The 20,079-nt window shown below is 45.4% G+C and overlaps 1 protein-coding gene across 1 annotated transcript in view; it reads left to right on the top strand.

The window, feature by feature from the left end:
• agmo (alkylglycerol monooxygenase) overlaps positions 1-20,079 on the top strand; it is a gene marked incomplete at both ends in the record, with an annotated part of 43,379 nt that overhangs the window by 10,210 nt on the left and 13,090 nt on the right. The window contains 7 exons of the mRNA XM_079730027.1: positions 10,406-10,509; positions 12,165-12,260; positions 13,483-13,549; positions 13,848-13,913; positions 14,232-14,311; positions 14,964-15,098; positions 17,214-17,321. Coding sequence (XP_079586153.1) covers positions 10,406-10,509; positions 12,165-12,260; positions 13,483-13,549; positions 13,848-13,913; positions 14,232-14,311; positions 14,964-15,098; positions 17,214-17,321 — 656 coding nt within the window. The remainder of the gene's footprint in view (positions 1-10,405; positions 10,510-12,164; positions 12,261-13,482; positions 13,550-13,847; positions 13,914-14,231; positions 14,312-14,963; positions 15,099-17,213; positions 17,322-20,079) is intronic.

Raw genomic sequence — 20,079 nt, 5'->3', positions numbered from 1 at the left:
AGCATGCACTCAGAAGTGGTTTGCGTGGAAGTGGAATGGTTTGCGAGCACTTTTGTAAAACAATTAGCTAGCCAGGGCAGCTTGTATGCTTTTCCTTGTGTTGGAAAAAGTGAAGATACAGCCATCTTGACATAGATATAGTCAAAAATTAACCTAGGGGGTTAGCACACTGGACAAATGCTTTAATTAATTTTCTACAGGCCCACCTGCTGACTTATCACCAGAGGCATGTGTTTGACAAAATACTATTAATGTTGATTCCTCTTGTAAAACTAGTCAATAAAAGCAGACTCAAAATATAAAACAACAAAACACACTTCCATCTACGAACACCCGGCCGCACGTACCTTAAGTATTACTTGTGATAGTGTAGTGATGCACCTCACACGCAACATGCTGCATGTGAGGTGCACGTGGATTCCTGTATGCAATCAGGCACAGGCGGCATGTTGTGTGGGTGTAGACCAGTGGTCGGCAAATAGGGGCCCGCGGGCCAATTTTGGCCCGCCATCTATTCTGTCTGGCCCACGAGATGACGTTAATTTGATGTAAAAAAAAAAATAATAATAATAATTAATTTAAAAAAATAAATTTTCAATCCCATATTTAAAAAAAAAAAAAAAAAAAGGCATACAGCAATCCCATCAATTTCGAAACATTTATTGAGGTATAGATGATAGTCCTAAAGTGACAAAACAACAGGTGGAACATCTGTGCAGTTATCCATGACGCACAGGTCGGAACGGTATTGGCACGCGAGCGCGCGTAATCTTGTGCAAAAAAAAACCAAAAGTGTCCCGTCTCCCTCCTCCAGTGGGCAAGGTAAAAAATAGTCTACGTTTCGTTAAATTAACAACATAACAAGGTCTGCTCAAATGTGAAATGGCCCAATTAAAATAAAACTTAAAGAAAGTGAAAGATGAATGCACATTGTCCGCGTGGGAGAAGGATCTGCGCTGCTCCTGAATAAAGACAGAAAAAAGGGAATTTACAATTTAAATAAGATCAAACAATATAACTGGGCATTTTTTTTAGGCCTAATATTTAAAAAGGCCAGTAGGCTACTCACTTAATGGGAAAAGTGGCTCCTCCCTTCGGTCACAATTTTGTGGATGTCGGGCGACAGGGATGTCACTTTTATTCTCAAGCAGTTCTCCAAGCTTGCATTGGTCAGACGGTTCCTCTCGTGTGTCTTGATTGCATTCATTGACGAAAAGCTGGACTCACACGTGTAGGTAGATGGAAACATCGTCAGCACATAAAGGGCAAGTTTCTTGATACCCATGTACTCTTCTGAGCATCCGATCCAGAAATCCTCCACGGAATGCGCACTAAACGCATCACGGACGAGGGAGCTTGACTGGAAATCGATGAGCTCCAACTGAAGCGTTGCCTCGTCCAACGAGCTCATGGTTGTTTTGGCCAGTGAGGAGAATTCCTCGCTTCGCGTGGACAATGGGTCGCGGACAAAGCCAACAATTTCCCTTGGGACACAGTAGTCTCGGAACCGCGACTGAAAGTTGTCCCGTAGCTTGTCAAGGAATTCAGTCATAATTCCTGTCACTCGCCCCCCTCCCTGTGATTTTAATGTTGCAAAGTGCAAGAGCCTTCCACTTGCTAGATCAGACTGGAACAACTCCAGCTTCCTTGTAAACAAATCCATCTTCTCGATCAGGTCCACAATGGTTTTCCCTCTCCCTTGTAGTTGCAGGTTCAGCTGGTTAAGATGGCTAAAAATATCAGTTAAAAACGCGATGTTTGAGATGGACATTTCACCTTCTAGAAAGGCCAGGTGATCGTCTGAAGCATGCATCTTGCTCATTCGCAGGAAGGTTTTCACTTGAGCGCACAGAAGCACTCCAGTGCCTTTCCTTTACTTAACCAGCGCACGTCATTGTGAAGTAGCAGATCTTCGTAGCAGGCCTCTGACTCAGCAACAAGTTGGCGAAAAAGACGGTGCTGTGTGCTTGATGCACCCCGGACAAAATTAATGACTCTCATCACTTTATCCATGACACTCTTCAGCTCGCCACTGAGTCTGGCGCACAGGACACTCTGGTGAATTAGGCAATGTAGTGCGTGCATTTGTGGTGCTATCTCCTTCAATCGGGCCACCAGACCTCTGTGGCAACCAACCATGGCAGGTGCACCGTCTGTCACGATGAGGTTTATTTTCTCAAATGGTAGTGCATGTTGTTTAATCAATTCCTCCACTTTGGCAAACATAACATCCCCAGTGGTGTTCCCTTCTAATGGAATTAGAGCCAACAACTCCTCCCTGAACTTCTTCCCATCAAAATATCGCACGTATATGCACATCTGACTGATATCAGTGTTGTCTGTACTCTCGTCAATGGCAACGGAAAAGTAGTTGGCCTGACTCAGGCCACTCATAATTGATCCACGCACATCGTCAGATAGGCTCTCTATGCGTCGGGAAGCTGACCTCGCTGAGAGCGGCATTTGTTTCACTGAGGCAATCACTCCATCCATTGACTTATCTGTAGCCAGCTCCTCCAAAACAGCCACCATCACTTCCTTAAAAACCTCTGCGTCCGTAAATGGTTTGTTGTGACGGGTAAGAACCCATGCTGCTTTAAGGGACGCACTTGTAACCCTCTGCTGCTCGGTGAATGACCTGACAAGTATTTTGTTGCTGTGTGCATATCCAGCCTCCAATGCTTTAATTTTATTCGTTCGCACCTCTGTCCCAGGAGGATATGCGTTTTTGAACTGGCCATGTTTTGTCTCATGGTGTCTTCTGATGTTATATTCTTTGCAAACGGCAACAGCCTCGTTGCAAATGAGACATGTAGGCTTGGCATTAATAAATGCAGGCAGGATAAACGCATACCTCTGCTTCCATTCTTCTTTGTAGCTCCTGCATTCTGAATCAATTTTTCTTTTCAAGGCTTTCGACAACGACATTTTGCATCGATAACTAGCATAGCAATGTTCAGCTAATCATTTTTACACGTCATCTAAAAGAATATTTGTATACGGCAGGTTGCTAGGCAATCTCCTGTTTCATGAGCGACGACACGAGATGCAGCAGGCGGCATAAAAACAGCGAACATAAGCAAATAAACGTTTTAATGGAATTAAATTAAATGCGTTTTAAAAGTTAGATGATGTTTATTTTATTTTAATATAATAAAATAAATAATAATTTAAATAGTAGACCCCCCCCCAAAAAAAAATAGCTATGGCCCGCGATGCCATTGTCTGAAAAAAAATTGGCCCGCGTCCAAACGTAATTGCCGACCCCTGGTGTAGACATTCATTCATCCAATGATACACACACAAATTTCTTTGTGGGTGTGTGTGTGTTTGTCTGCAGAAACCCAACGACAGATAAGGTAAAAGTAAATAGTGTAACAGGGGGGTTAGGCAGATCCCAAGTGCCGAAGGCCGTTTTAAAAACTTTACCAAAGGCCGTGGTAGCGGCCATCACCTGGTGCAGGGCATTCTCCACTCGGGAGATCCGGTCGTCAGCCTGGGCTGGGTCCATTCTTGGCCAGATGGTACTGTAACAGGGGGGTTAGGCAGAACCCAAGTGCACAGACTGACAATGGTGACAGGGCAGTCCAAAGGTTTATTGATTGAACAGATGATCAGGATCGGGCAGGCAGAGTAGGCAAGAGTTCGGGGACCAGCAGGCAGGTAGGCAGGTAGACTGGGGGTACCGTCGGCGGGCGGGTAGTCGGGCAGGCGAGGGGTCGATATCAGGAGGGCAGACAGGCAGGTGAGGAGCCGGAAACAGGGGAGCAGACAGGCCCGCAGGGACTCTACAACAGGCGGGTGGTCAGACAGGCGAGGGTTCGGTAACAGGCAGGATCAGTGTTGGAGAAACAGTTCTGGAGTTGCGGGAAAGCTCTGTGAGTAACGAGAGACGATCTGGCAGAGACTGAGTAGAGAGAGAGGATTGATATAGAGGGAGCACAGGTGAAGGTGGTTGAGCTCATTAGGTGAGCAGCTTGGCAGGCAGGTGAACGGGAAAAGCGGACCATGACAAAATAGGAGTAGTTCATATCAAAGCAACCCTTGTGTGGGAATTCAGGTGGTGCTGCTGCTTTTTTTTTTATTTTTTTAATCCTGGTAGCCGGTGCTGTGAGACGAAATGACTGAGATACAGAAGATAGTAAAAGTGGCTTCTATGGATGATTAGTAATCATGCAGTTGCCTTACTTTACTGAGTTTCCAACGAAATGTGAGATAGTTTCTTACCAACCAGTGTCCAACCAGCCACAGTATATCTTAAAGGCTTGTTGAAGTCATGTTTGAACGGTACTCAAAAGCAGCTGGCCTCGATACCAGCCGGTTGCCACCCTGCATCCCTGGGACCTTAGAGGGCTTGTGGTGAGGGTGTGTATGTAGGCCTGTGAAGAACTTTGACAATGGGCATGTGATTAAGGGACGATAGTCATAGCACACATTTGTGCGCTATGACACACCATAAGTGTGTGTGTGGATGTGTGGAGCTACGTCTGGGCACACTTTCTTTGATATCCACATCTGAGAGAGGGTTATGCTTCTGTGTGTGTGTGTGTGTGTGTGTGTGTGTGTGTGTGTGTCTCTGTCTGTCTGTGTGTGTGTGTGTGTGTGTGCAGCGCTTGTTCTGTGGTTGTTTGGTCAGAGCGTCCACACTCCTACCATTTCTATGACAGTTGATGAAAATAGATGTAACAGGTTGACTCTTCTCTTCCTCCTCCTCCTCCTCCTCCTCCTCCTCCTCCTTTCCTCCTCCTGAATATATCATTTAAACGGGAAGCACCTTGCAGGAGTGGGTGGAGGTGGGTGTTATCCTGGTTTATCCTTGTAGAGGTGGGTTGAGGTGGGTGTTATCCTGGTTTATCCTTGTAGAGGTGGGTGGAGGTGGGTGTTAACCTGGTTTATCCTTGTAGAGGTTGGTTGAGGTGGATGTTATCCTGTAGTGGCCCGCGAGGCCTGCCAATAAATCTTCCCCCCCCCCCTGCAGGGTGACCACCGGTTGATACTGTTGTGTCTGAGGGTCTGGGTCAGGATGTGGGGGAGAGGAGGGCAGTGAGCCGGGAGGACTGAGCAGCTGAACTCTCCTCCGGGAGTCAGGGATAATATAAATGGTGGTCCGCAGGTCAACACACAGTGTGTGTGTGTGTGTGTGTGTGTGTGTGTGTGTGTGTGTGTGTGTGTGTGTGTGTGTGTGTGTGTGTGTGTGTGTGTGTTTTGCACATGGTATAGCATATTCATTAAGAATATTGCAGGCTGCCCCACTCAAAATATTATCAGAAAGAGGAAGAGCGTAGCCTTTTGTGGACTTTGTGTGTATATGTGTGGTAGGTAGGCATGCAAGAGTTTGTGTGTGTGTGTGTGTGTGTGTGTGTGGGGGGGGGGGGGGGGGGGCGGGGGGGGTGTGGGGGGGGGTGTGTGTGTGTGTGTGTGTGTGTGTGTGTGTGTGTGTGTGTGTGTGTGTGCCACTGCCACTACCAATAAGCGCGTATGCGTGGGTACCGCACAAGTGTGCTTCATAAACGCGCTTCCTTCTATCAACACGCGTGACAGACAAGCCCATTTCCACTTCTGCAGGGCCGGGGCCCGACCACACGCTGATGGAGGGGCCAGGGGCCCCGGGGTGTTGTCTCTACACTGGGTGTGTGTGTGTGTGTGTGCGTCTGTGTGTGTTTGCGTGAGAATGTGTGAGGATGTGCATGTGTATGTCTGCCGCAATACAAATAAGCTTCCATTAAGAGGAATGTTTGAAGAGGCAATACACACAAGAATGAACTGGAGTGCAGTAAGTCGTTTTTGAGGGATTGTGATTGGTGGTTGATTGGATCTGGCTCTGCCGATCTCTGTGATGATTCACTGTCGTCAGCGATCGCTCTAACTCCATTCAACCCGCCTTCAATAAAATAGGAAATGAAAGGCTAAATTTTAAATAGAAAGAATACTAGCAATAATATATCAATTCATTTGATATAGAAAATATCAATGTAAGCAACGCAGTACCTCAGTCAAACATTCAATAAATAATAAAATAAAAGGTCATTCAAAACTCAACAACCAATGAATAAGTAATACAAATAACAAAAACAGCCTTTATTTATTAGTATTTTGTTGTTTATTGACACGCGCGGCCCCTGCAGTGTCGGGGCCCTGTGTCGTGCGCAGGCTCTGCTGAGTGTTTGGAGTGGAGTGTCTGCAGTGTGTGTGTGTGTGTGTGTGTGGACAGCATGAAGTACATAGCAGCCGAGCTGGGGGAGTGTTGGCCGCTGCCTCGGCCCCAGCACGGCCCTCTGTGTTTGAGTTGGCACGGGCTCCAAGCCCCCGCCAATCCAAACACTGGAGAGCTGTTCACACCCCATTACCCGGGCGATTGACAAGGCATTCCACCACTCGCAGGGCTCCACTTCAAGGGCCGCGCTCCTCCAGCGCCAGGGGTTTGTCACCGAGGGTGGTGATTTGGGCGCCTGATTGATAATCTTGGAAAATCATTTCATCAGGTGGATATTTAAAAGGGTTGAGTGGTCAAATGGAGTCTTTTTTTTTTGTTCCCCTACTTACTCCCAATTTCCATGTGCAGTACAACTCGAGTAGTTTAGGTATTTGTCAGTTTAGTGTCATTTTATTTGGGGGATTTTCGATTTTGTGTCCGGTAATTTTTCCTCCAAATAATTACATGTTTGACTTGATAATCCTTGCAATTTAGAGAACCACACCGCAGGTTACAGGGAGGTTTTCTTTACATTTTAAGACAAGCTAAAGAAGTATGAAATCAAACCCTTGACATGTTTAGAATGGACATTAATAGGTTGAGCCAGTGTCTAACTCAATACAATTTCTCACTTTTCTCACATACCCGAAAAAAATACATTTTGGTTAGCGGAATAACATCAACATTGGCGTGTTAGCTTAAAGCTAACGCTGAGAAAGTGGATGGACGCGAGACTGTCAGTGCTGGCGCCCACCAGAGGCCATGTTGTAGCACTCCTCTGATGTTTCTTAAGCATGACGGTGGGGGAGGATTTAAAAAAAAAAAAGAACCATGGACTCTGTGGCATTGGTTCTCACCATTAACGGGGTCTCCCTGCGGGGAAGGCCGTGCCAAACTATGCAGCGTCCCGTGGAGCCTCAAGGCCCGGGGACGTTGGCTTGCAGCGAAGCCTGGCGGCTCAAACATCCCATCGGTGACAAGCCGCATCAATCTTAAGACCCCTCACTCCTGGACCGAGGGAGGCAGGAGGTCTCCAGCAAGGAGAGGGGAGAGAGAGGAGGAGGAGGAGGAGGAGGAGGAGAATGGGACTCGGGTTGTTGGAATCAGACAAAGAGGGGATTCTTCAGTTTTTCTGTTGTGTTACCGACCGTCTCCCATAGCGTGGCCGTTTGTATTAATCTTCCGTTTCGCTGTGGTTTATGAGACAGGACTCTCAGAGCTTCTCTGGTGTGCAGCTCCAATAGGAATACTGCTGTTTATTTAAAGTCTGACACGCTAACACGTTAGCAGTTATACTCTCCTGTATAACCGTGGTTATACTTGTTATCTGTTATATAGAGACTCACCCTGATCTGTTGGCTAAACACACGTGTCCTTTGGAGGGAGGCCCCTGTGAAAGCAGGTCAAACAGCCTGCCCCACCTTGGGTTAAAAGCCTGTTAACCTGGCCTGGGATGTGACACATAAAGCCATAAACTAAATCAACTGTTGAAGTCATATCATAAAATGTGCATGAGTGAAACAACTGCTCTCAACTCTTCTCTTCTCTTATTCTTCTGTCCCGGTTGCCTTAACCTCGCGGGTCACTGACATCTTAGTCGCAAGCTTCTGTCAGTCGGGTCAGGAGGGCAAAGAAAGTTGGAAACAAGAACAACCCAAACGTCATTTAACTGCCTTCTCGCTTTCAAAATACACCACCTCGAACCGAATTGCCTCCAACCGAGAAATACCCTTCTCTGGGATGGCTGCTGACTCACACCAGCTGAAACAAGACGATAACCCAGTGAAGTAAGTAAGTGAGGTGTGGAGTTCTTGACAGAAGCTGTGCTTTTTGTATTTTTTGTAAGCATCAGTTCAAAGTTTGTGTTCTTGCGGTGCTCCACCTTCAGCGCAGTTCGTCGGTTGGTAATGGCCGCTCCGCTGACCGACGGGGTGCGTCAGCACTCTCTGCCGCTGATAGACACACGCCACTAGGCCCACAACTCGCCTCTCACACACTCTCTCTCTCGCCGACGTGTGTGTTTTCTCAGGTGCCTCTGCCCCACCACCTCCTCGCCACCCTCCTCCTCAGCCTCTCGACTCAACCACCCCTCTTCCTCCCCCCCAGCCTTGTTTACGACCATCCTCCTCGACAGAATTCACAGGTTCCCTGAGCTAGCTTGAAGCTGACTAAACTTGTGTTTCTGTGATTTTATGGTTTTATTGGTATATATATGTATATATAGCATATATATATATTTTTTAACATTTACGTTCATTCAACGTACAGTTGGATGAACAAAAAAGCGTATCAAAGCGTGTTTTATGTGCGTGTGGATGTCTGTATTGACATGCAACTGTTAGAGCCATGCAGAGACTTTATCAGCAAACAACTTGAGGCCTCAATATCTGGTCATGCTGAATCGATTGATGGTTTGGTTTGGTCGTGTAAACCTTTCTTACGAGCGCTGGAATCGTTAGCTTTGCCTGTTCCGCCATTGCCAGTCAACACTGAAATCCTGCTGCCTGCCTGTGAACACACAGAAAGGACCGCCCCTTTGCAGAGTTGTTTCTGCTGATTGGATAAAGAGGGAACAGGATTCCAGAAAAGCGGAGAGGGACTGGAGGACCCATGTTACTGACCAATCACTCTTTATCAGTGATGGCTGTCAGAATATAGAGCTATTTAACACTTTTTAAAACAAATAAAGGGGATACTTTACCCTTTAACGAGGGTAAAGTATCCACTTAATGTAAAGTGACAGCCGCTGAGCCTGACATTGCTTCTGACATTCAAATTTGTGTTCACTTGATACGCAGTATCACACTCCCTAGGGCCTGGCTGTGTACTCGAGCACAACAAGTTTAAAGTTATGAATTCCACTTCAGTTATGGCTCAAAACACTGTGGCTTGCGGAAAATATTTTCAACTTTGAAGAGGAACCCACAGCAACTACCACAAGGTTGTGCGCAAGGCCCCTCCCCTACCTGAAATCGCAAGGGTGCTTTCAATGTCAGAAGACAATGGAGTGAATTGCACTCGGGGTTCAAACGCATCTCGAGGCATTTATCTGGTTCATGTATCAAAACCGTAGCTAACCTTGACACCGCTCTACCCGATCACACTGAGCCATGAGTGTTCAGAACCGTTCTGTCCCTAATATTTGACTACAGATGACCTATAGGAGGTTAACATGGTTATGCCATGTTTGAAGGTTCATGTTTTTTCTACAGCAATGGCGCCTGACTGAGTCAACGTGCACGTGAGGCAAGCGGCGTGCATGTAAAGGTGCCGATTGCAGCGCAGGGTGGTCCGGAAACGGGCCTGGAGAAACGCAGTGAAACCCAACAACCGTGTTCCCGTTGGATGTCAAAATGAAGTGTAACATTGATATTAATGTAGCAAGTATCACAACACAGCCCAGGAATGTAAACTGGAGCGTGGGGACACTGTGCTGTACACGGACCCAGCTGCAGTTGAGTACTCGGGCCAGGCATAACACGTCAGCCCCTCCCTCCACCAGGAGCACAGCCATAGGTCTGCTCGGGTTCGGGGGGATCAAGATGGCTGCTCGCGGCGGGGACCGGGGTGTCCGGTTTCTCATTTGCAGGTTTGATTTCTGAGATATATCACATGTCGCGTCTGTGTGAGAGAGAGAGGCAGCTGGACGCGTGTGAGCATTTTAAACCCTGCGTATGACCCCTTTTTGGGTTTGGATGTTAGTGAATGCTGGGGTTTGATAAAGGGTCCCCAATTGGATTCCGTCATAATACAATACCATAATGCGATTGGCTCAATCACCTAGTGACATTACAAAGGTCCCTCAGATGTGGACATCCCCACATCCCAACTCAAGTGTCATGGAAGTCCAAAGAAACACCTCATATGGGCTGTTTTTTTGTGTTAAATGTCGCTTATATGTTTGTGTGTGTGTGTGTGTGTGTGTGTGTGTGTGTGTGTGTCGGGGTCTGTGTGTGTGTGTGTGTGTGTGTGTGTGTGTGTGTGTGTGTGTGTATGTATGTATGTATGTATGTATGTCTGTCTGTCTGTCTGTCTGTCTGTCTGTCTGTCTGTGTGTGTGTGTGTGTGTGTGTGTGTGTGTCTGTGTGTGTGTCTGTGTGTGTGTGTGTGTGTGTGTGTGTGTGTGTGTGTATGTATGTATGTATGTATGTGTGTGTGTGTGTGTGTGTGTGTGTGTGTGTGTGTGTATGTGTGTGTCATCCGTTCCCATAGAGGTGTCCTTCATGTGGGCAGCCCACCAGGTGCACCACAGTTCAGAGTACTACAACCTGTCCACAGCGCTACGACAATCCCTGGTTCATCATTTTCTCTCATGGGTAAGGTCAACCATCATCTTCTCCGCTCTTTTTTGGTTCTCTGGGTTTTCTTCCCTTCTCCTTCACTTCCTATGACTTCCCTGATCTCCAATCATGTTTTCTCACCTCTTGTCTTCTCTCGCTTTTTCTTCTCTTCTATCCTCTTGTCCTCTCCTCTCCTCCTCTTCCCTCCTCTCCTCTTTTCTCCTCTCCTATCCTCTCCTCTCTGTTCTTCTGAGTGGCCGATATCCAGATGTCAGACACATTTCCTATTCACTGAATGAATGGTCCTCGCACCTATGATGTCACTTGGCCGAGGTTCAGGTGCTGCTGAAATAAAAAAAGCACTGCAGCTTGCGCAATGCAATAGAGCAGAGGTCACTAATAGGCGGACCCTGGTCCGGGTCCACACCCACACATACTCCTATCCGGACCCGGATGTATAAAAGGAAATTATTGACAATAATTACGTTTTGACGGAGCGGTTCTAGTTTTACTGGAGCAGCTTTTCTAGCCATTACGGCACTGGTTTAGCCATCCAGGAATCTCAGAGACCAATAGCATGCGTTGTAAAGCTTTGCATGTGAAGCTACTCAGCCAATCAAATCAGTGCATTCTGATAAGCAGTTTGACACAAGTTTGTGAGTGAGATACAGAAACAAACAGGGGAGAGACGAGTACTGCCAGAGAAAAGTAACTTTACATGGCACGCTATGAACAGTAAAGGTAGAAAGCAAGTATGGACAGACTCCTACCATGTTCCATCTTCACACGGGCAGTTCAAAAGCCGTGTGTCCCATGTGTTCCGAGGCCGTGGCGATCGCTCATGTGGACCATGGTCGGCTCCACACACAGCTGTGAGGCAGCTTTCCCACTTTGAACAACCCAATATCATTCCAGCCTCACCAGCGAGCACCTATACATGTGCATGATGATGAACCTGATAACACCTCCTCTCTATTTAATTGTTCTTATTTTAAGATACACATTTTCCCAAAGCCCTGGCTTTTATGAATTGTGTTTTGAAATGTCCTTATTTCACTTGAAATGAGAATATAACATTTAGTAATTATTATTTAGAATAACAATAATTATGTTTAAATATTAATGAATTGAATTAATGAATTTCTTTATTTGACTTCATTAAGCTGTTGACTAAATGCAAACATTGATACAACTATGAGTCTATTCATTTATAAGGCATCATAATGCAAGTTCAACATTAAATTATTCGGAGGAAACACTCTCTAACTGTACATTTTAGAACATTTCTTTGAATAAAAATGTATTTTATATAACACCTTCACGCCCGTACACGCACCAGCATATGAGCCTCTGGATATGTATGTTGTGCAATATTAAATACCATCTAAATATCCTTCATAACATTTTATTTACAGTTGGTTGTATAACCAAATTTCTCCTTTACCTTTTTTGCATTTATAATCAGATCCTTATTTTTAATTTATTGTTTTAATGTTCTATATTTCAATAGTGTAAATGTTGTTTCATTATTTAGCTTTATTCAATTATTTAATTAAATTGTATGAATAGTTGATGTGAAGCTCAGTGATATGGCATTTTCTGTGCAAAAATGTGTTTAAAAAAAACATTTAATTTGTTCTGTAAAAAGACCATTTCTCCAACCATTCTGGTGTGTGTTCTAACCTTCCCAGGTGTTCTACCTGCCCATGGCACTGGCCGTTCCCCCCTCCGTGTTCGCCGTCCACATCGAATTCAATCTCCTCTACCAGTTCTGGATCCACACCGAGGTGAGTAGGTTGTGTGCGTGGATGTGTGTGCGTGTGAGTGTGTGAGATTACTTCAAATCACCAACTAAACTTGATAATGCCATTGGCTACCCAGTTGCTGTCACATATGGCAGGTTAATATTACGAAGCTATGACAAATTACATTATTATTAGTATTCATGCGTTTTATTATAATTATTACAATTATTATTATAATAATAATGATTATAATAATAATACTTATTATTATTATTAAATTGTCATTATTATTTTTAGAAATGACGAGTAGTAATAGTATTAGCCGTACACTAACACTCTACACTACATCTTTATTCCAGATAGTATATTGTTAAAAAAAACTACAGAATTACGTGTGGCTTGCAAGCCTGCGAACACTTTCAAACATCATAAACATGTGTAATGTGTGTAATTAACCCGTATGAACGGCAGTGGTGGAAGGCGTCTGACTACCAAGCGTTTAGCGTCTGGGACTGTGGGACCGACCGTGGTTATAAAGCCATTCCAAGGGAGGAGGTTTTCTCACTCTGTTCCCTGTGCAGCCATTTTACCCACTGTTCTCCTTCCTCGACCGCGGGCTTCAGTGGAACCTGCGTTTAATAAAATATAATGAGGTTTTATGAAATATTCCAAACAGAAGCATTGGCTCCCACTCCGCCTTGAAAGTGACTGGGAGAATCCGTTTTTTTTGTAATTCTTTTTACAATCCCTGTGATCGTTAGAGGGAATAAATGGTTCTGGAAAAGCCTTCCATCTTGAAGGGCACTATTAGCGAAAAACGGCCTTAAGTCGTCACAATTCCTTCTGAAGTGATGTAATTTATGCCTGTTTTATGGGGTCCTTTTTGCTTTTTTTGATGTCATGTAATTTATTGGTGTTCTATTGGCCCCGCACTCGTTCCAACCGCAGAATCTGAGAGAGATATGTACACAGAAAAATATAAAAACTTTTCATTCAAGATAAAGTTTCTCCTTTTCAATTATTGTCTGTATGGATTGTGGGAGTGTGTTGTGTGTGTGTGTTGTGTGTGTATTTTTGTGTGTGTTTGTGGTGTGTGTGGGTGTGTGTGTTTTTGTGTGTGTTCTTGGCTCCAGGTACTTTTCCGTGAATAAATATGGTACTTGTATTGTATATTCTGAATATTCCCAACCCTTTTCTGATCGGAACTAAGAACCAGTACATGTCAGTGGGCAACCAGTGCTTAGCTGTTGGTGATTCTCTGTAGGTGATCAAGGACCTGGGCCCACTGGAATGGATCCTTAACACTCCCAGTCACCACAGAGTTCACCATGGTAACGCATAGTTTCATCAAACAATCAAGTCTTCATGACTTAGGATCTTTAGGATATAGTATCTTTCCATTTTATTTTTAGTGGGCAGTAGTCAAAGTTAGAGGGAGACATGTGACTAGATCAAATATTATCTTTTTTTTTTTTTCTTGGGTGAACTCCTGCTAAATGGTAAAAATACTAAAATGTCTAAATGTTGCTTTTTAATATAAATAGGGATTCATTTTCGCTGTCTCGGATTGAGGTGACTTGTGCTTTCTTTCAACCTGAGTAGTCTTATATCAGAACTTTGTCTTGACAGGGCGTAATCTGTACTGCATTGACAAGAACTACGGAGGAGTGCTGATTGTATGGGACCGACTGTTTGGTAAGGAACTAACAATGCTATGCTTAGGCATTAGATTCCCTGGCCATGACCTTAACCCTGCAGGAGGTTCCATTCCTTTCTCACGGCATTTTAGGATGTTCATCGACGGGCATATAGTTGTGAATCATTTATTCTTTTTTCATGGGGTTAGTTGGATAAATATTCAATCAGTGTCACCTGCAGTGTCTGTTCCTGTCTTCATGCTGTAAATATCTTGGAGCTATTGATGGACTATCGCATATCAGATATCAATGGCTGTCGGTTATGAACTCTCTCTCCCCCTCCCCCCTCCCCCCTCCCTTCTCCCTCCCTCCTCAGGTACGTTCACCCCTGAGAAAGACAAGGTGGTGTACGGCCTTGTGTTTCCCATCAAAACATATGAATCCCTCAACATTCAGGTGCGTTTCGTTCTCTACGTTTCAACTCCCTCCGTTTTCATTCTCACTCTTTTTTTGTGTTACCTCATCAGAACTATCTGCTCTAGTAAGACATTGGTGTAAAGGCCAAATTATATATAGACAACGCGGGTCACACACACACACACACACACACACACACACACACACACACACACACACACACACACACACACACACACACACACACACACATCCATCGATACACATATACACTCCCACATACACACACACAGACACACCCCTGCCCACATACACACACGCACGTCCATTCAGTCACTACATTGATTCTTCTCAGGCTCACAAGTCGCTTTGGATAGAAGAGTCTTCTCCATGACTCTATGTAATGTAAATGTACCAATTGCAATTTGACTCACCATTAAAAACCCACTGGCCAGCAGAGAAGAAGAGGCGGCCAATGAAGAAGTCAAACATTATTTTGTTAGTGTTAGCGTCTGTCATTGTCTCAATGAGAGTGAAGTCTACCTGTGAGCCAAAAAGCATTTTTATTTTCAGATTGAAACACCAAAGTAGTCACTTGGTCTTCATGTTGAAGTGGTTAAGTGATTTGTGTTTGATTGGTCTCACACAAGTATTGCTCTCATGGACCTTTTCCTTTCCCCCCCACTGACAGTTCCACTACTATCGGTATTTGTGGAGAAAAGCCAGCCGCTTCAATACATTAAGTGAGAAGCTGTCGACATTTTCCAACGGACCGAGTTGGAAACCTGGCAAACCGAGACTGGGCGATCACGAACAAGTCCCTCATGCAAGTAGCCTTTCGCATTTGCTACTTTGTCAGTGTTTATCAATATATTCTTTAACATTTACCTTAGCTTTAGTTTAGTATAAGCTACACACACACACACACACACACACGTAGACAACACAATGTCCTGCATATGAGTCCCATGCTCTGTCATTACGACACATCTGAAACGCAGAGCAGACATAAAACACAAACACACGCCCATTCTACAAGTTAACAAGGAAATGCCACAAGAAATAAGTACGACTAGCCTTTGTAAAGGGAACATAGTGAGCTAATTTTCACTCCTCTTTAAACACAGTCAGAGGGATCAAATTCAAATCCAATTATACGTGTGTGTGTGTGTGTGTGTGTTCGTATGTGTGTGTGTGTGTGTGTGTGTCTGTGTGTGTGTGTGTGTGTGTGTGTGCGTACGTGTGTGTGTGTATGTGTGTGTGTGTTTGTGTGTGTGTGTGTGTCTGTGTGTCTGTGCTTGTGTGCGTGTGAGCTTTCGCTTGATGTGCACAAAGAGGTGAAGTCTGGACTACAATTGGGTGCCCCAGTGGTTAGCTTTGAAATAAACGCTGATGGGGACCAATAGTGAAGTCACCCTTATACTTCACACTTAAACCAGATTGTAAAGAAAGTCAGAAAGGAAAAAAAGGCCTTTTTTCTTTTTTTAATGGAGCCGACCCCTAAAAAAGCCAGCAGGCTGATTCTGACCATGCAGACAGAGCTGGAATGTGACTGAAATATCTTAAAAGGCTTCCCATTGTTGGGCCCCGGACAGGGGTGTGTGGAGGGGGCGCGTGTTGACGGCCCCGCGTGAGGGAATGAAAGGCACAGAGAGAGAGAGGGAGAGAGGGAGGAACGAGGCAGAATGTGTTGGAGCTCTGTGAGACTGAGCAGAGCTCCGGTGCTGCGGGGCAGCCAGCACCAGGTCTGTTTCCCTGCTCCCTCCAGCCGCACCGCCGCCCCCGCTGCGATCCAGAAAGGACCACCGCCACACCGTACCCCCCCAGACCCACCTCATCGACCCCCACTCCCCCCTGCCCCTCATATCACGCCCTCGGGAAAAAAAACAAGAGAAAGGTAGAAATCGAGGTTGCAAGATTGGCTCTTTTCGTCACGCTCCGTAAAATAAAGGGATCGTTTTTCCGTCCCCTAATATGATTTCACACATTATTAACTTCATCATTTATGTACTTCTTCGCCCCAAAATGTGGAGAAGCATATTTTCACACATTTTGTTCTTTAAAAGAGTTTTAATTTTTTTTTTTTTTTTTCCTCCCTCACGCTATAGTTGTTTAAATATAATTGTGTCCGCGTGATACACACATGAGATCTATGTGTTGAGCCTGTGGTGGCAGGAACTGGGAACGCATGGCTACGGCCTCCATCGCCACGGTTACCGCCAGCGCAGCTTTGTTTATTTGCTTCCCTTGAAGAGGGAGGGAGATCCATTCCCCTGAAGAACTTCATTTGAATGTATTTAAAGACGGAGGCCGGCGAGACAGAGCGGAGGGAGTCTCACTGGGGTACAGTGAAGAGGACATTTTTTACCACGCAGGGGACCGCTTTAGCATTCTTCTTTTTAACTGACCAGTCAAATTATTTTCCCTGTAACAATTTAGGAACCCGTTAATTTTACGCATTTGTTTCTTTTGCACAAAAAACGACGGCCAAACATTTCTTCAATGGATGGATTAACTTATTCTAAGCAAAGAAAAATATACTTTCAATTAAGTGTATTCTTATTTTAGCGTTTTACTGTCTGTGTGTGCTTGTGTGTGTATGTGTGTGTGTATGGGCCAAAGCAAAAACGGTAAAAACGTGTTGGTCACGTTTGCTGTGTATGCTATGTGTGTAACCCAATTGTGTTGCATGTTTAATGTGTGTGTGTGTGCGTGTGTGCGTGTGTGTGTGTGTGTGTGTGTGTGCGTGTGTGTGTGTGTGTGTGTGTGTGCGTGTGTTTGTGTGTGCGCGTGTGTGTGTGTGCGTGTGTGCGTGCGTGCGTGCGTGCGTGTGTGCGTGTGTGTGTGTGTGCGTGTGTGTGTGTGTGTGCGTGTGTGTGTGCGTGTGTGTGTGCGTGTGTGTGTGTGTGTGCGTGTGTGTGTGTTGTGTGTGTGTTTACAGATAACTGGGAAGGAGCTGCCTCTTGATCGTCAGTTATCCCTGGCTACACGCCTCTACCTGGCCATCCACTTCCTGCTGGTCCTGGGCCTGTACTTCAAAGTCAAAACGGTAGGCCTCCTCTGTCAGAATGACAGTAAAACTTAAGAGCTTCTTAAGGTTCAACACTGTTCTTCTTAAGGGAGCCATTTGTATTCATTATTGATGTGATGTTTATGTGATGTGAATTCTTTGACTTTTAAACATCCATACACATTCAAGCCGGCCTGAAGTCAGGCAGTTCTTGGATTTGCTGAAAGCAACTCCATTAGGGACTCAGGGTGTGCCTTGCCCAGGGGTATTTCCTCATTGTCTTTTCCCCTTTCCACTTGCATGTCAGTACATAGCTGATATTGCGCTGCTCTGGGTTGTGTGGAAACGACCACATTACTTCTTCTTTCTGTTTACCAGCGCCGCATGTGAACATGTGCACATATTTATTTTCCCTCGTTGATTCACCAAACCGGCTTCAGTTTGTTGAGGCATGTCCCCAGTGAGTCCAACTCTTGTCTACAAACCACGACAGAATGACTGATCGCCCTTCCACTCCACAACAACCAGTCAGTGATTTTCCACTAGGCCGGCCAACAGACCCCCAAACCCCCCCCCCCGCACCCCCCTATTTTCTCCCCCACAAGCGAACCAGAAGAAGAAGAAGAATAAAAAGACCGGTCTCCTCAGCAGTTATCTTTGGCATCCCTCTCCCTCTCTGGGGAATAGTTTTGGTTAGCCACCAAAAAAATGAATCCCCACACCCCGCCCTTCAGCCCAGACCCCCTCAAACCCACTCCCGACTCCAAAATGGCTGCCTGTCTTCCCTGTGATCACCATACCTCACCTCACTCCTCAGTGGAGCATCTTCAGTAGTGGCTCTCCACCGTGGTCCCCACCCCCCACGCACACACACACACTAGCACACACACAGGGTCCCAGTGGAGTTAGATGGGGGGTTCCCACCTCCACCTCCTCCTCCTCCTCCTCCTCGTCCTCCTCCTCCTCCTCCTCTTCTTTCGTCTTGGCTAGGGAAACATCAGCAGCAGCTGGTGGTCCTTGCAGTGAACACAAACGCCCTAATTGTCGAGTCAAACATCTCCCAACCCAAATAGCCTTCAGGACGCAGCGGCAATCAGGGACTTGGAGGGAAAATAACAACGTCAGCACCGGAGCCAGACAATAAATCATGTCACTGTGTGTATTTATACCCACATGTTTGCTGGCCACTTACTCGCCCTGACAATTGATGATACGGTGCGGGACAATTTATGGGCTCCGTGCTAATTTGGACGCAGCGCCGAGGCTATTTCAAACGGGAGCAGCGTCGCCGTAGCTACTCTTCAATTACATCATCATCGTCAAGACTGGTGTGTGTGTGTGTGTGTGTGTGTGTGTGTGTGTGTCTGTGTGTGTGTGTGTGTGTGTGTGTGTGTTTCTGTGTTTGTGTTTGTGTGTGTCTGTGTGTCTGTGTGTGTGTTGTGTGTCTGTGTGTCTGTGTTTGTCTGTGTGTGTGTATGTTTCTGTGTTTGTGTGTGTGTGTGTGTATTTGTCTGTGTGTGTGTGTGTGTGTGTGTGCTTTATTATAGGTTTGACAAAGTTTTTAGTACCTTGATAAGAGCTCTGTGCTCTGCAAATATGGCCTTTCATCCACACTTGGTAAAAATACATTTTATAGGTCTGTATTGGACACGGTGTGGTACAATGTTGTGCAGATCACAGAAGAGGCTGTCGAAGTAATATAAACATATTTTCTAAGAATGTACGATTCATAATTATGTTTAAAGCTCGGAAAACGGAAATCAAGAATCGTGGTACTATCCCAACTTATGATATTAATTAAATGAGGGGAAAACAAGAGCAGAAGTTTAAGAAGTAAGGGTTATACAAACAATTCATTAAAATGCAATCTATTTTATTTGGCACAAGTTCATAATGTAAAATAACATTGGAATTACTCGACCCGAAAAAATCTCCTGGTCGATCCAATTAGTTTACATCACACTGTCATGTGTACTTGAACCAAAGTACACTGCACCACACCCCTGGCTTTCATCGCCAGCATATTATTGATTGATAATAACCAGTGTGTATCAAATTAATTTCCAATTATCCAGAGCAATAATAATATAAAAAATGGAAAAGCTACAATCAGTCTACTGTTCAGGTTACAGTTTCCTCACCAGATGTTACGTTTAACTTCTACCTGTCGCTGTTATGGCTGCAATGTGATACATGACCGTGTGAAAAGAATGCGCTCACACATTCATAAGTTGGTTTTATATATATTTAAAACAATATATATATATTGTTTTATACATATATAAACCAAACACTAGCACTATTTTTCTGCTGCCTTCTCAACACAGTGCCGCAAGGAAAAATGTAGGTCATTTTTCATCCTTGGGCTCTACTTAGTGTCTGTGGGTCAGGCCCTGGTATGGGGGGGAGGGGGGGGGGGGGGGGGGGGGGTAGAAACCAAAGATCTGTGACCAAACATGACCAGCCCCCTGTAACCTTGCACACCCCTGGTTAATCCAGTAGAGATAAGTTCACATGACCCTTTAAGCCTAGATATCTCTCCAGTCATCACACCTCAACACTTTAAATAAGTGTCTTCTCCGCCCCTGTCCCCGGTTGATCTGTCCACGCCAATAAAGCGCGATGGGTGAGACCCCCCCCCCCCCACCGTGCAAGAACAGAAAACCCCCTGAGTCAGCCGGAGGGAGCTGACCCAAGATTTCCTCGCTGTGATTCACAGAGAGCTGGAAGCAGGGCCCTGCACCCCTCCCTCCCTGCACCCCTCCCTCCCTCCCTCCCTCCCTCCCTGCACCCCTCC

Source organism: Pollachius pollachius (genome assembly GCF_949987615.1).
Source record: "Pollachius pollachius genome assembly, chromosome: 1".
NCBI classification, from domain to species: domain Eukaryota; kingdom Metazoa; phylum Chordata; class Actinopteri; order Gadiformes; family Gadidae; genus Pollachius; species Pollachius pollachius.
The sequence above is the reverse complement of the archived record's forward strand: the minus strand, read 5'-3'. Positions and strand labels throughout refer to the sequence as shown.